The sequence below is a fragment of the Lissotriton vulgaris genome, chromosome 8, assembly GCF_964263255.1.
Source record: "Lissotriton vulgaris chromosome 8, aLisVul1.2, whole genome shotgun sequence".
Classification (NCBI taxonomy): Eukaryota; Metazoa; Chordata; class Amphibia; order Caudata; family Salamandridae; genus Lissotriton; species Lissotriton vulgaris.
This window is the reverse complement of record NC_141696.1, coordinates 22,522,604-22,537,719: the sequence shown is the minus strand read 5'-3', so window position 1 is coordinate 22,537,719 and position 15,116 is coordinate 22,522,604. Positions and strand designations below refer to the sequence as shown.

The 15,116-nt window shown below is 44.4% G+C and overlaps 1 protein-coding gene across 1 annotated transcript in view; it reads left to right on the top strand.

The window, feature by feature from the left end:
* Positions 1–3,167: 3,167 nt before the first annotated feature.
* LOC147693267 (pepsin A-like) overlaps positions 3,168–15,116 on the top strand; it is a 100,605-nt gene continuing 88,656 nt past the window's right edge. The window contains exons 1-2 of the mRNA XM_086933660.1: positions 3,168–3,261; positions 5,700–5,853. Of these exons, the coding sequence (XP_086789786.1) occupies positions 3,209–3,261; positions 5,700–5,853 (207 nt within the window). The 5' untranslated portion in view covers positions 3,168–3,208. The remainder of the gene's footprint in view (positions 3,262–5,699; positions 5,854–15,116) is intronic.

Below are 15,116 nucleotides of genomic sequence, written 5' to 3'. Positions count from 1 at the left end.
CCACACTTTCTGAGATACGTCTACCACTGATGTGCTGCTTGGACCTTAAGTTATTGATTGTCACTTCCAAACCAAACCTCGGATCACAGAGTAACATTAGTTTATGTTCTAAACACTAATGCAGTTATATCATCTTTGAAGCTATGTGTGAAAGGAACTGTTTCGGTCCTTTCTCAGTTAAGACCATCTGAGTTTCATCAGCAACTACAACTGTTAACCCAGTTTTATGTGTTCCAAAAGTATTAACTGATAGGACTTTCCATTATTACTGGTTCCAATCATTTGTCATAGTCTATCTGGACCCAAAGCATTACCCTTCCTAGAGTCCGCCTGGGCTCATCGACTGCTTTACCAGCAGAGAATCAAATGTACAAAGAAGCCTTGGAAAATTATTCAGAACAGGAGTTCACATGTCTCTGATGATTGGAAAACAAATACACCAACCAAGGAAATTGCCCAGGGACAAAAAGCCTCTGCAAAACCTTGAGGACAGTCCTTACATGGGGCCCGATGTACAAAGAATTTTTGAGGTCATTAATTAGACAATATGCTTTTTGTTCTATAAAAACATGAAACATGAATGGGTCGTTTTCAGGTGCTCTATCAGTCTTCCTTTCTATCTTATTTGTATGTTTTTTGGACTGCTGTCTATAAATACATTGTTCAATATTTATTCACAAGTCCTTGGCTTGTGGTGGTGTGCACTTTTGTTAAGGTTTGTCTGTTAGTGTGTAGGTAGCTTGGTATTTTATAACAAGGATGTATCTATTATGTATAATTATCGAACTCCTTTGTTGTCTATTAGGATTCTAACTTTACATTGTAGCGTGTCATTCATTCTATTGGTGCACTGTGCAAATCAACATAACATAACATCACTTATATTAGGTTTATTGAGGGTGACTGATTGCCCGATTCTTAGTTGTTGGTTGCTTTGTTCTTTTTTTAGGGCTTCCCTGAATTTGAGTGTAGGTTGGGTTCTCCCGAGTGTGGCTTTGAAGGCATTCCTCCATTCATCTACCGTGTTGTTGCTTTTGACTTCTTGAGCCATGGTGCTGTCATAGACATTCCACCATGGCATTTGGGTTCTGTAAATTAGTCCAATAGACAACTTAGTTTGTGTTCCATCATTGGACTTCTAATAAGAAGGTTGTAGTGAATAGCTACCTTTGTTAGAGGGGCATAGGCTAGTGTTATTAGTTTCTTTACTACAAAGGCACACTGATTATTTGTTGCATATTCTAGACTTGATGCATATTGCTGGAGATGTCTCCAAGTGTTTTGATTAAAATGGTAGCAAACATCTTGAATGGCTGTGTGGGTATAGTTTAAGTATTGTTTGTACCATAGCTTGTTCAAAGTCTATTCATATTTTATAATATTGCATGTGGGAGTAGTTGTTTGTTTTAGTTTTCATGAGGTTTAGTCGTTTGTAATAAGTCTCACTTCGTTTATTAGGTAGCAAGGCGTATGTGAGGTGTATATTAGTGTTTTGATATTTATCATGCATGATATAGAACTGAGTGAATGGTTTAGGACATATTTATAATGTTATGTCCAAAATCCTTTTTTTGATATTGGCTTCAGCTTAATAAGTTATTTGCTGTAGCAAATATAATAATGCATTTGTCATTATTTAGGTTCTCATGTGGAATGAAGGGTTTATCATTATGTGCGGTCATTAAGCGGGACAGCAGGAGTGTCACCAGTGCCTTTTTTATCTATTAAGCATTTTAAAGTTGTTATATCTGGTAGCTCTCTTGGGATTTGCACAAATACTTTAGGGATATTTTCAGAGATGTATATTTTAGGAGATTGGTTGTGGGTTCTTGGGGACTAGTGTTTCTTGTTTTAAATCGTGAAACACATAACATACTTCAATTTGGGTGACACTTGGGTGTGGTTGTGTTCTCTCATGTTAATAACACCTATTTTTTGTAGTAGCCCTCCCATAACGTGAACTACAGTAGTAGTTTGTACATCTCTAGTTAACATTTTCAGTGCTTGTGCTCTCTTGGCTGTATATGTAGCCCATTTGTTTTTTGGTGTGACAAGTGTTAAACTGTTCTGCGACTCTTACATGGTGTTTTTAATTAAGTTCCTATTATTATTGGATAGCTTGCTTTATGTTTGTTTTAGCTGGTTAATGTTCATTTAGTTGGATTTTTTTGCATCATCTATTGCCTTATATGGTGGACGCTAATTAGTGTTAATGGTGAAGTCTAACTAGTATTTCTGTGTTATTTTGGATTCAAGTTTTTGTTACATTTTGTTTAATAATGTTTACGCTTTATATTGCATCAATAGTTGAAAGTATCTTTTGTTTGCCTATTTTTTTTATCATTTGTAATGTATTTAAAGAATTTTTTATATGTATTTTGAGGTTACTTTTTGTTATGAAATTTAAATATTGTAGCTAGGTGATTTATTGATTTATGTACTCCTTAATTTTGTGGGTTGTTTTAATTAAAATAATTATTATATTATTTAGTCATATTGTCTTTATTTTTTGTGCTATTAGTGTAGATATTATTTTGTGTTTCGATATTTTTGATCTTTCAAATATTTATTTATAGGTAAGAATATTTTTGTTTAGGATATTTGTTGTTTCGATATTAGTTGAAATGGACATTTTTAGCTGCAATATTTTAGTCATCTATATATATGTTGTTGGTAATTAAGTATAGAATGGCAATATTTTTGTAAATTGTATTTTTTTCAGATATTTTTGTGAATCGATATTGTTTTCAACTATTTTGTCATTGATCCCAAATTTGTTACCTACAACATTGTAAGTCTCTAAGTAGTTCCTTATAATAGTGTGCAAGGTGCCTTAGTTCTGACAATGTGATATAATATAAACACGTTCTATAGGAAATGTGCATTTATGGACTAATAGATTAGCCTGCCCTTGAAAGTAGGTTCACGTGCTTCCTAAACTTTATCTGACCTATGCTACTGACAAAAGTGTGCTTGCGTCACTAACATTACTTAAAGTTACAGAGATTAGAAGTGTTGAAAATGGTCTCTTATCTGGGCTTTTGATAAGATTTTTATCTCATATCTCACTCAAACCTTCTTATCAGGCTGTGGAGGTTGTGTGAGGGGCACCCACAGCAGTATATTAGGGACCCTCTTGACTTTGCCCTTCACAGCTGAAAGCCTGAGTCTTAGATTCATTCTGATACTTTGGACAGAAGTGAGAACCATGAAGTGGCTGCTGCTCCTGGGGCTGGTGGCCCTCTCTGAGTGTGTAGTCAGGTGAGTAGTTACCAAAAAGCGTATTTTAGCAGAGGGTTCAGAAGGAGAAAGATTGAGGTATTCAGTCCCAAAGTTCAGACTGACAACTGTGTCACAAAGACTGGAGGACTGAAATAGAAGCCGCTCTCAGAAGTTGTTCAACTAAGGGCACATTAAAAGGGAGTTTGGCCATGGCTGTGCTGTGACATTTCCATATTGCTTATCAGATTTCCATGAAATATGTAGGGTGTAAATACTTATGTCGTATGTATGAAATATTTTCAGTATATCAATTCATAACATACTTTTTTTGCTACTTCTAAGCAGAATTAGTAGCAAGTGCTACTATTTAAATTTTAATTGTTGTCATATGATGAATGATCATACTTGGGAGAACATGTGGCGTAGTTGGTCCTTTGCATTCAACACACAGGGCTCAGATTTACTAAAAATCATGCAACTTGGCACAGCGAGTAAAGTTCCTGGGCTGCATTGCATGAACATGAGAGAGCCGAGCTGTTCCATATCTACTAGGAGGTGGTGCTGCTCTGCTCTGCACTTTTAGCTGCCATTTGCAGATACAGACTCCCTTGCACCACAGTGCAGAGGTGCATGTGTTGTGGTGAGCATTGATTTTGCACAGGAAGGGGTCCCTTCCAGCACAAATGAAAAGTGGAAAAAAAAGATAAATAAAAACATTTCTCCTTGTAACACCTGCCTCTGGGAGCACCGGATATTGGCACAAACCTCTGTCTGCAATGTTTTTAACATGAGGATGTGTCAGCACCCATGGTTGGTTGCATGTCAACACTCATGCGCCCCCCATGGAATGCCACCTTGACCCAAACTACTTCAAGGAAGTGAAAGGCTCAGCTTTGCGTTACTTTTGATTATCATCCAAAGGAAATCACAATTTGTGTGGAATTGTAAATCCCACACTACACTTTGTGGCAGGTTTGTTTTTCAAAAATAGCACAAACTAGAAGCAGTGCAGTGATATACAGAGTTGGTTGGTTGGCAGAAACACTTGCCACCCAGAGCCCGACAGCGGAGATAGAGTGTATGGTGATATTTCTTGTGCACTTACCAGGCAGCAATTCATATTGTAAAATATAATTAATGAAAAATGTATATGAATGAAACCTTTGCATTTCTGAAACGTTCCCTAACTAGTGAGTTTTGGGAATAGTGATTATTAGTACAGCTCTGGATTTGGGGTTACCCATACTATCATTATTCTAAATCTGGACCGATATGTCGGTCACGTGCATGTGTCCCACTGGGTCATCTTCCCAGCCCATGATTTATCTGGCACGGAGAGCACCCATTGTGAAATGTGGTGCAGTCCTGCATATGTAGGACCCATGCTTCCCAAACATAGAGCAAGAAGATCCTGTTAACTTTATATTTACACTCTTGTGGAGATCACAGTGATGTAAGCTTGTTATCCGCTGTCCCAGCAGGGAGTTTATCAACAAGCCAGACCTAGTGTGGCTTAAAAGAGGTCTGGTTTGATGGTCACCATTGCTGCAAGGCTTGTCTTGCTGACCTTTTAGGAGAACCTTTCCTAGGACTCATATCCCATTAAACACTGAACCAGTGAGTGTAGTGGGAGCTCAGATCACCCTCTGAAGCACTGAGTGCCTGTTTTCATTTCTGAGGCCACTTCCACCTTCAAGGACCTGATGGTCACATATTTAGATACAGGTCTTCATCTCCTGGTTCACACAGTCAGCGGAGGCAGCATTCTCGACTCCGAGAGGGCACCTCTCCACTGCTGAAGGCTCATGGTTGTGAGGTGAGGGGGGCATGGACCTGACCATGCTAAAGGCTTGGATCATCAATAACTGCTGATCTAAGAAGAGGAAGGTACTTTGGGTGGCCCATCGCCCCAGTGCTTCTGCAGGGCTGATCTGAGCAGAGGAAGGGGGTTTGAGTGTGCCATCTCCCCTGCACCCTTGCACTGCTGATCTGAGCAGAGGAAGGTGTTTTGTATGGCCCATCGCCCCTGAACACCTGCACTGCTGAGCTGAGCTGAGGATGGTGCTTTGTTTGTCCCATGACCCCTGTCCCTCTGCACCGCTGATCTGAACAGAGGAAGATGTTTTGTGTGGCCCATCTCCCCTGCACCCCTGCACTGCTGATCTGAACAGAGGATGGTGCTTTGTGTGGCCCATACCCTGCATCAAAATGTCTTTGAATATTTGTCAATGACATGCATTTTTCCACCTTGTGGTTCCAAGTGATACTATCATGAACCCTCACCTCACTCTTGACCCCTATCTCATGTCACTTGAGACCCTTGATGGAAAACAACCCTGTTATTAACAGAGATCCTTGCACCTATATATGCCCATCACTTTATAAATGCAATCCTGCCCTTCCTCAGGTTGAAGCTCAATGCCTGTTCTGCTCCTGCCCTCTCTGTCTTCTACTTACTGTGTTTTCCTTCCCCTCAGGATCCCTCTGACCAAAGGGAAATCCCTCCGGGATCATCTGAGGGAAGAGGGCAAGCTGAGCGATTACTTGAAGACGTACGAAGAAGTGGCCAGTAAATTTTCTCAGACCGAGGACGCTGTAGTCACCTATGAGTCAATGAGGAATTTCTTGGATGTGAGTAATAGAGCCCTTTCAACCACAAAAACCCTTCCTTATGAGGACTGTCAGCAACCTGTCATGATTGCATGCATGAATTTGTTTTTTTGTGGAACCTGTTAGCTGTAGTGTCTGCCGATTGACAATCAAAGGCCCAGAGGGCTCTCAGATCTTTGGGAAGGAGATGAGGTTTGAGTTGATTTACTTGACAGTCCATTGTACCCTTGTGTTTAGGAGGCTGTAAATATAATCACTAGGACCAGATGGGTGTGTGGTGGGTCTGTGTGTGGAGGGGGTGAGTGTGTGGGTGTGTGTGGGCATTAATTGGGTGCGTGGTGAGTGTACGGTGGGTGTGTGCGTGGTGGGGTGGGGTGGGTCTGTGTGTGATGGGTGTGTGGTGGGTATGTGTGTGGTGGGGGTGAGTGTGTGGTGCGGGTGTGTCTGTGTGTGATGGGTGTGTGGTGGATGTGTGGGGAGTGCGTGGTGGGTGTTTGGTGGGGTAGATGTGTGGTGGGTGGTCAAGGAAGGTACAGACTACACTTTTAACACAGCTGCATGAAAAGTGACATTACCGCCATGTGTAGCTGTTCAGTTATCTATTGGAACACTTTTGGATCATAAAACTCTGTACTTCCATAAATGTAGGGTACCTCTCTGGTATTTTTGCTGACAGGCTTAGAGCACAGAGGTTGAAAACTGATGTGATGCAAGCTAAAGTCTGCTTGGAGTTTGGGCACAGTCAAAGTCAGAATGGGGAAGCAAAAGGCAGCATGTGTTCCACCAGGTGTGTGCTCGCAGCACTGCTCATGTGTTCCACCAGGTGTTTGCATGCAGCACTGCACATGAGTTCCAGAAGGTGTGGGCACGCAGCACTGCGCAGATGTTCCACCAGGTGTGTGCACGTAGCACTGCACATGAGTTCCACCAGGTGTAAGCACGCAGCACTGCATATGTGTTACACCAGGAGTGGGCATAGAGCACTGCTCATGTATTCCACCAGAAGTGGGCACACAGCACTGCGCATGTGTTCCACCAGGAGTGGGCATAGAGCCCTGCTCATGTGCTACAACAGGTGAGGGTGCACAGCAATGCTCATGAGTTACACCAGGTGTGGACATGCAGCACTGCTCATGTGTTCCACCAGGTGTGTGCACACAGCACTGCGCATGTGTTCCACCTGGAAAGGGCATAGAGCACTGCTCATGAGTTCCACCAGGAGTGGGCATACAGCAATGCACATGAGTACCACCAGGTGTGGGCATAGAGCCCCTGCTCATGAGTTCCACCAGGTGTGTGCACGCAGCACTGCTCATGAGTTCCACCAGGTGTGTGCACATAGCACTGCTCATGAGTTCCACCAGGTGTGGGTACGCAGCACCTGCTCATGCGTTCCACCAGGTGTGGGCATAGAGCACCTGCTCATGAGTTCCACCAGGTGTGTTCACGCATCATTGCTCATGAGTTCCACCAGATGTGGGCATAGAGCCTCTGCTCATGAGTTCCACCAGGGGTGGGCATACAGCACCTGCTCATGAGTTCCACCAGGTGTGGGCATACAGCACCTGCTCATGAGTTCCACCAGGTGTGGGCACACATCACTGCTCATGGGTGCCACCAGGTGTGTGCACACATCACTGCTCATGAGTTCCACCAGGCGTGGGCATACAGCACCTTCTCATGAGTTCCACCAGGTGTGGGCACACAGCACTGCTCATGTGTTTCACCAGGAGTGGGCACACAGCACTGCTCATGAGTTCCACCAGGTGTGGGCACGCAGCACTGCTCATGTGTTCCACCAGGTGTGCACACATCATTGCTCATGAGTTCCACTAGGTGTGTGCATTAAGCACTGCCCAGGCACCAGAATCTCCTTTGTTTTCTTGTTTGACAGTACTGCTTATGTGTTGACGCACTAGATTCTAAGGATGAGGAATTTCCTCTGTCTTATGGGTAGCACTGTTCACATTCCCTCCTCCTCTTTACTTGTCATGTTTGCCATTGAAACCAAACTGTGGAATAGGCTCTAAGGAAGAGCGTGTGCGTGGTATGTTATTTTCTCAAAGAGCATACAATGCTGCTATAGGTCCGCATGTGCATGGTATGTTATTTTGTCAAAGAGCATACAATGCTGCTATAGGTCCACGTGTGCATGTTATGTTATTTTCTCAAAGAGCATTCAATGCTGCTATAGGCGGACCGTGGTGTCGTCAGGCTTCAGTACACTCTATACACAGATGTAGGTGCTCATTTATGGGAAAGTCAACCAGTGAAGTGCAGCAGATGACCTTTCTACACTGCCTGACAGGGAAAGGACAATTTAGGACAATGCTGCACATTCCTGTCCTTCCCCTCGTGCTTGCACCCTTTTGGCAGTCTAGTGCCAACGCAGGCCCCCGTGCACCATAGTGCCATGGTGCCTGCATTGCATGCAGGATTGTTTCTGGGCAGAAAGGGTCACTTTGCTGCCTAAAAACAATCCTCCGAGGAAAATTCACATTTCTATGTGTGCTGCAGAATGCAGCACAAATAAAAAGAGGAGGAAACTGGGAGAAACAGAGACATATTTCCTTGTTTTGGCTCCCCTGGAAAGATGTGGGAGTTGAGCACATCCCAAGGTTTACGAGTTCTTGTAAATCTAGGAATGCATCAAAATCCATGGTAAAAGAATAAGAACACACGCAACACCCACGGAAGGCTTCCCGAAGTCAGAGTAATTCAATGCAGCGATTCGGGCTGGTTGCATTACTCCAGACTTTTGGAGCCATTCAGAGCACACACCAAGTGGCTTTGCATGCTTCAAAAATCTGTCTTACATTTTGCATCAGTCCTGCACCACATTACATGGTGTAAGAGCGAGGCAAACAGTTTCATAAACAGGCCCCGTGTATTCTTTTCATTTGCTGTCTTTGTAAAGAGCGACTTCCTAGCCTCAATTTGTATGCACACATTGCATTTATGTCCTTCCTTCATGTTGTCTCTTCTCCATTTGCAGCCGCCTCTAACAAAAGGTAGTGGGCGGGTGGGTGGAGTGGGGAGAGGTAGGGCGGAGGGGGAAATTGTGGGTTAATAATCATTTTTTAAAAGTACCTGACGCTGCCGGCCGCCTCCTGCATTGCGTTGCTCCTGCTGCCCTTTTCCTGGGTCCCAGCAGCCCCTTGGACAGACCCCCAGCCCAGCCAATCTCTGTGTTGTAGAGCAGTGCAGGGATTGGCCTGAGTGGGCTGAAAAGACATCCTGCACAGACCAGGTGGTATGTGGGGGCTGCTGAATGCAGCCGGGCTGGAGAAACCTAAGTGTGCATGTGTGTTTTGGTCGGCTTAAGATGGCCGGCCAAACACACATGAACACTACCGGAGTGAACAAGCACTCCTACTCCACCCTCCCATGCCCGCCCCTCCATGCACATGCTGGCAAACAAAAAAAAAAGCGATGCTAAAGCATTGTGGTTTTTTTGTTTGCTGGCTCTGCCCAGGCAGGGAGGCGACCCTCCTCCCCCTTTGCGCAGGAGCCGCCACTCTCTGCAGTAACCCTACATAATGACCCTTAGAAAATCTGTATTAACTATAATTCTCTTTGAGATGGGGCTATTACTCACAGATGTATTAAAACATACTTTAAGCCTGAGTGTTAACATCACCTGTAGACACAGTTCAGACTCTGTGTGGACATGCCGCCTGCAGAGGAAACCCACCTCAATAGAACATCTTGCTAAATTAAGTTTGGGTTTAGTGCGAGGACACTAAATGTTCCAAGGAAAAGGGCAACCTATGCCTACGGGTCACAAGTAAACCCCCAGTTAGTGGTCACTCTCAGGGGGGAAGGCAGGTACAGAGGGCCTCCACCAGAGAAAAAAACATCTCTAATAAGAAGCAGTTTGATGCACTAATACCTGTTTGCACTGACCTCACACTTGTCCGCCATGGAATATGAGGCACAGCGACATCCGCTGAAAATGCACTATCTGCCAGTATCATGTGAATGGTGATGGGGATGTTGTGAGCCTCAGAATGTGGAGACTTCACTTAAGGATACGAGGAAACCTCATTTGAGTATATTCAAAACTTTTAGAACTAAGTTTGAACCGACGACTTTGGCTGTTTGACCTCAATTTGGCAGCCTGCTGCGCCGTTTCAGCCCGGCCCGGAGCCACCGATGCCTGATAGGACCTGTCTTCCCCGTCCGTCCATCCTGGAGCTGCTCCCTGTTGCTACCTTGCCTCATTGCTCTTCTGACTGGGGCTGCCACTCTATCCTGACCGGTGCTCAGTTACCCGGCGAGGGTCGCTTTCTCTGCAGCTTCTACAATGTGGCCTACAATACCCTTGTGAGCCGCGCCTTTAAAATTGAACTGCAGCCTCGCTCGGCTGTCCGACACCGAGCCTACGGATGACTTTGACTGTCCCTAGGACTGTCTCCTAGCCCTCATTTAATTTGCAGCCCTGCCTAGCTTTTGGGGATATTCCAAAATCTATAATTATAAGCACTGACCGTTAATCTTATTCTTTTTGCTTACTCTGTAGCAACAAGTCGTATACTATGTGTCTTGCAAGTTTAAAACCATGACTTACATGGAGCAGCCTGTCTTATACTGTGTGTCATGCTAGCTTAAAATAATGACTTACATGTAGCAGCCTGTCTATACTGTGTGTTATGATAGTTGAATACTATGTGTCTTGCAAGTTTAAAACCATGACTTACATGGAGCAGCCTGTCTTATACTGTGTGTTATGCTAGCTTAAAATAATGACTTACATGTAGCAGCCTGTCTATACTGTGTGTTATGATAGTTGAATACTATGTGTCTTGCAAGTTTAAAACCATGACTTACATGGAGCAGCCTGTCTTATACTGTGTGTTATGCTAGCTTAAAATAATGACTTACATGTAGCAGCCTGTCTATACTGTGTGTTATGATAGTTGAATACTATGTGTCTTGCAAGTTTAAAACCATGACTTACATGGAGCAGCCTGTCTTATACTGTGTGTCATGCTAGCTTAAAATAATGACTTACATGGAGCAGCCTGTCTTATACTGTGTGTTATGATAGTTGAATACTATGTGTCTTGCAAGTTTAAAACCATGACTTACATGGAGCAGCCTGTCTTATACTGTGTGTTATGCTAGCTTAAAATAATGACTTACATGGAGCAGCCCGTCTTATACTGTGTGTTATGATAGTTGAATACTATGTGTCTTGCAAGTTTAAAACCATGACTTACATGGAGCAGCCTGTCTTATACTGTGTGTTATGCTAGCTTAAAATAATGACTTACATGGAGCAGCCTGTCTTATACTGTGTGTTATGCTAGCTTAAAATAATGACTTACATGGAGCAGCCTGTCTTATACTGTGTGTTATGCTAGCTTAAAATAATGACTTACATGGAGCAGCCCGTCTTATACTGTGTGTTATGATAGTTGAATACTATGTGTCTTGCAAGTTTAAAACCACAACTTATATGCAGCCGCTTGTCTTATACTGTGTGTTTTGCAAGTTTAAACAACTACCTATACGTAGCAGCCTGTCTTGTACTATGTGTTATGATAGTTGAATACTATGTGTCATACAAGTTTAAAACCACAACTTATATGCAGCCGCTTGTCTTCTACTGTATGGTATGCTAACTTAAAATAATGACTTGCATGTAGCACCCTATTTTATACTTTGTGTTATGCAAGTTTACAACAACAACTTATATGTAGCAGTCGGTCTTATGTTGTGTGTCATGCTAGTTTGAAATAATTATTTAAATGTAGCAGCCTATCTTATACTGTATGTTATGCTAGTTTAAAATAATGACCTACACGTAGCAGTCTGTCTCTTAATGTGTGCTACTCAAGTTTAAAACAACGACTTATATGTAGCAACCTGTCGTATATTGTATGTTAGGCTAGTTTAAAATAACCTCTTATATGTAGTAGCCTTGTCTTATATTGTGTGCTATTCCAAGTTTAAAAAACATGACTTACTTTTTCACTCATCCCCCAATAGCTACTCAACCCTTACGTCTGCTCGCTACCTCACACCCCTAACTCCGAACTCCCTCTCTCACCTTCTCGCCGCCTGCACCTCCACCTTCAACTCAGCGACCTAACATGCCCCCCTAAATCGCACCCTCACCCCCGAGGCTCCACCCTAATGAGATATGGCCCCAACTCATGGTCCATTACTCATCTTCCTAATCTCTCAAAAAATGCTTAGAATTGTTTTAAACATAAATTGCTAATTCAGCATCCTAAAACACTCATTGTAGACAACAACCTCAGCCTTGCCTCTCTGATAAAAAACAACTACATCTTCCAATCCAAACGCCCCTCCAAATGGAAGAGCATCTTCCTTTAACACCTCCCTATATCTAAATCTCCCCCCAACGTCTCTACAGCTAATGCTGAACCCCAACTCTCTTCCTCCAGTCACACAGTCTCTCCTGAGAGCCTCCCCCCAGCCCCCAAACGACTTCATCCGTCTCCCTAACTCTTGCACTCTCCAATGACTTTTCCCCTCCAACCCCTAATGTTTCCCCAGACCACACTCCTGTCGCCGTTTCCCCCTCCCCAGAACCCCCTAATTCCCCTCATTTGACCCAGACCCCTTTCTTACCCTCTTTGAACTGCAGTCCCCCCTACACCGGCTGTCGCTTACCCCCTCCCTCATCACGGCTTAGCACCTTCTCAAGCCCCTCCTCCGAACTCTAGGAATGTCCCGACCTCCCCATCGGACATCCTTGCTTCTTACAACCCAGACTCTCCTCCTATCCCCCTTCCTGAACTGTCTCCTTCACCTCACACCAGGTCTTCTCCGACCAATGCAGAAGCCTTCCTTCCCCCACCCCTTCCCTAACTGCGCTCTCCCACACCTTTTAAATTCAGACTCTGTCCAACATTGAACGCAATCTACACCACTCCCTTTGGCTGCCGTTCTCATAAGCCCCACCGCACATCGAATCACCTCACCGCTTCTGACCTTCATACCCTCTGCAACACCTACCCTCCTAACTCCTCTAGTAACGTTCCTCCCCCTCCTCACTCCAACATCCCCATTATTTTGGAGACCAGCAGATTCCCCCCTCTTCTGTCTCCCCCAGTCCCCCTCCCCAACGCACCACCATCCATTCACGCTTTGCCCTCACAGACTTCCCTAAACCCCTCTCCTGCATACTCCCTAGATGCAACATTCCTGTCATTGTAGGTAACACCAAATCCCTACCCTCTCCCGTCTCCGCCAGACCCCCTCCCCAACGCACCACCATCCATCCACGCTCTCCTCCCACAGACTTCCCTAAACCCCACTCCTGCATGCTCCCTAGCTCCAACATTCCTGTCATTGTAGGGACCTCCAGATCCCCACCCTCTCCAATCTCCCCCACCTCAACGTACTACCATCCATTCATGCCATCCCCCCAAAGACTGTACTAAACCCCTCGCCTGTATGCTGGTGAACTGCTGTTCAGCTGACAGGTATGCAACTGAAATTTCTGAAAACATTCTTAACGAAAACATCGACATAGCCTTCTCCACGGAAACCTGGCTCAATGACCACTCTACTTCCAGCCTTGACTTACTCTCTTCCCTCCCCCCCCGGGTTACTTTATCATTAAAGAAAAGACAGGACAGAGAGAACAGGGGGTGGACTAGCGATTATTTTTAAAAATGAACTCCAACTTTCCCTTGTCAAAAATCCTGACCGCAATACCTTCGAATACCTTGAAACCGAAATTAAGTCTCAAGGTTTCCCCCCAATTCGACTGCACAATATCTATCACCCACCTGGTGACCCACTCCCCTTCGTCGAGGAACTATCCAAACTTCTTCACCAATCCTCTCTCTCTAACACCAAAATCTCTTCCTTGAAGATTTTAATCTCCACTGGAACATGACTGATGACTCCTCAGTCCACCTCCTCACCAATCTTCTTGGGATCAATGAACTCAAACAACTCTGCCACTCTCCCACCCACTCCAAAGGAGGCACTTGTGACGCCATCATTACCAGCAACGACTTGGCTTCCCTCTCTGACATCATACCCATCAACTGGTCGGATCATAACCTCATTCTGTTCTCTTTCGCATACATTGACCCTTCCCCCCTCACCAACAACATTAAAGTCTCAAAGTGGACCAGAAATCTTAATCGAATCCCCCCTGCTGAACCTGAATCTAAACTCCAAACCCAACTTCTGCTCTCCCCTCTCTCCCTAAATGCTAATGAACTCACTGAACATTTTAACAAAACCATCATCGATGTCCTAGACCAAATTGCCCTGTCCAAACTTAAAACCCTAAGAAACATTCCATCTAAATCATGGCACAATTCCAACCTCAATTTCGAAAGGGGTGCTCTTAGACGCTGAAATAACATGGAGACAACAAGCTTCCCCCGCCCATCTTGCTCTCCTCAGATCCGCCAGAGCCACATATAGGAAATACATTTTCTCGGAAAAGGCCTCCTTCTTCCGTATCCAACTCGATCGAGCGAAGAATTGGCCCAGAGAGCTGTTCGGCATAGTTCAAAACCAAACCTCCTCGGCCCCTCCAACCCTGATGGCCACAACTGACAAATGCGAAGAAATTGCTAACTTCTTCTCCGAAAAAATAGCCATTATAGACCAATCCTTCCTAGCATCTCCACCACATCCCCTATCTATCGATGTCTCTACTTCTCAACCTCCCTCCATATTACCTACCCCCTCCTGACGCTACCCCTCCGGATTCCAATATTTTTACCCCCCAGCCTAAAAACAACGCCTCCTGGCTCAATTTTCACCCCGTTATGGAACATGAAGTCTCTAACATCATCTCCAAACTTAAACCTTTCTCACCCACCAAAGACCCTCTTTCCCGCTAACCTCGTTCAGGAGCTGAAGGACATCATTGCTCCTTACTGGACCTCTATCATCAATTTCTCCTTTACCTCGGGATGTATCCCTCCCTCCCTCCCTCCAACTCGCACAAATCACTTCTATTTTCAAAAATCCCAATGCTGACCCTAATGACCTAAATAATCTCCGTCCCATCTCCAACCTCCCCCTCCTTTCTAAAGCTCTTGAAAAATGTGCCCTTCATCAACTGGACAAACGCATCGTCTCCTTTAACCTACTTGACTCCTTACAATCCAGATTCCAAAAAGGCTTCAGAACAGCAATTGCCATACTAAGTATTGTTGACAACATCCATCACTCCCTTGACAATGGCAAGACGTACCTACTCATTCTCCTTGACCTCTCTGCAGCATTTGATATGGTTAACCACCCTGCCTTACTTAATGAGCTCAAAGTTAGATTTG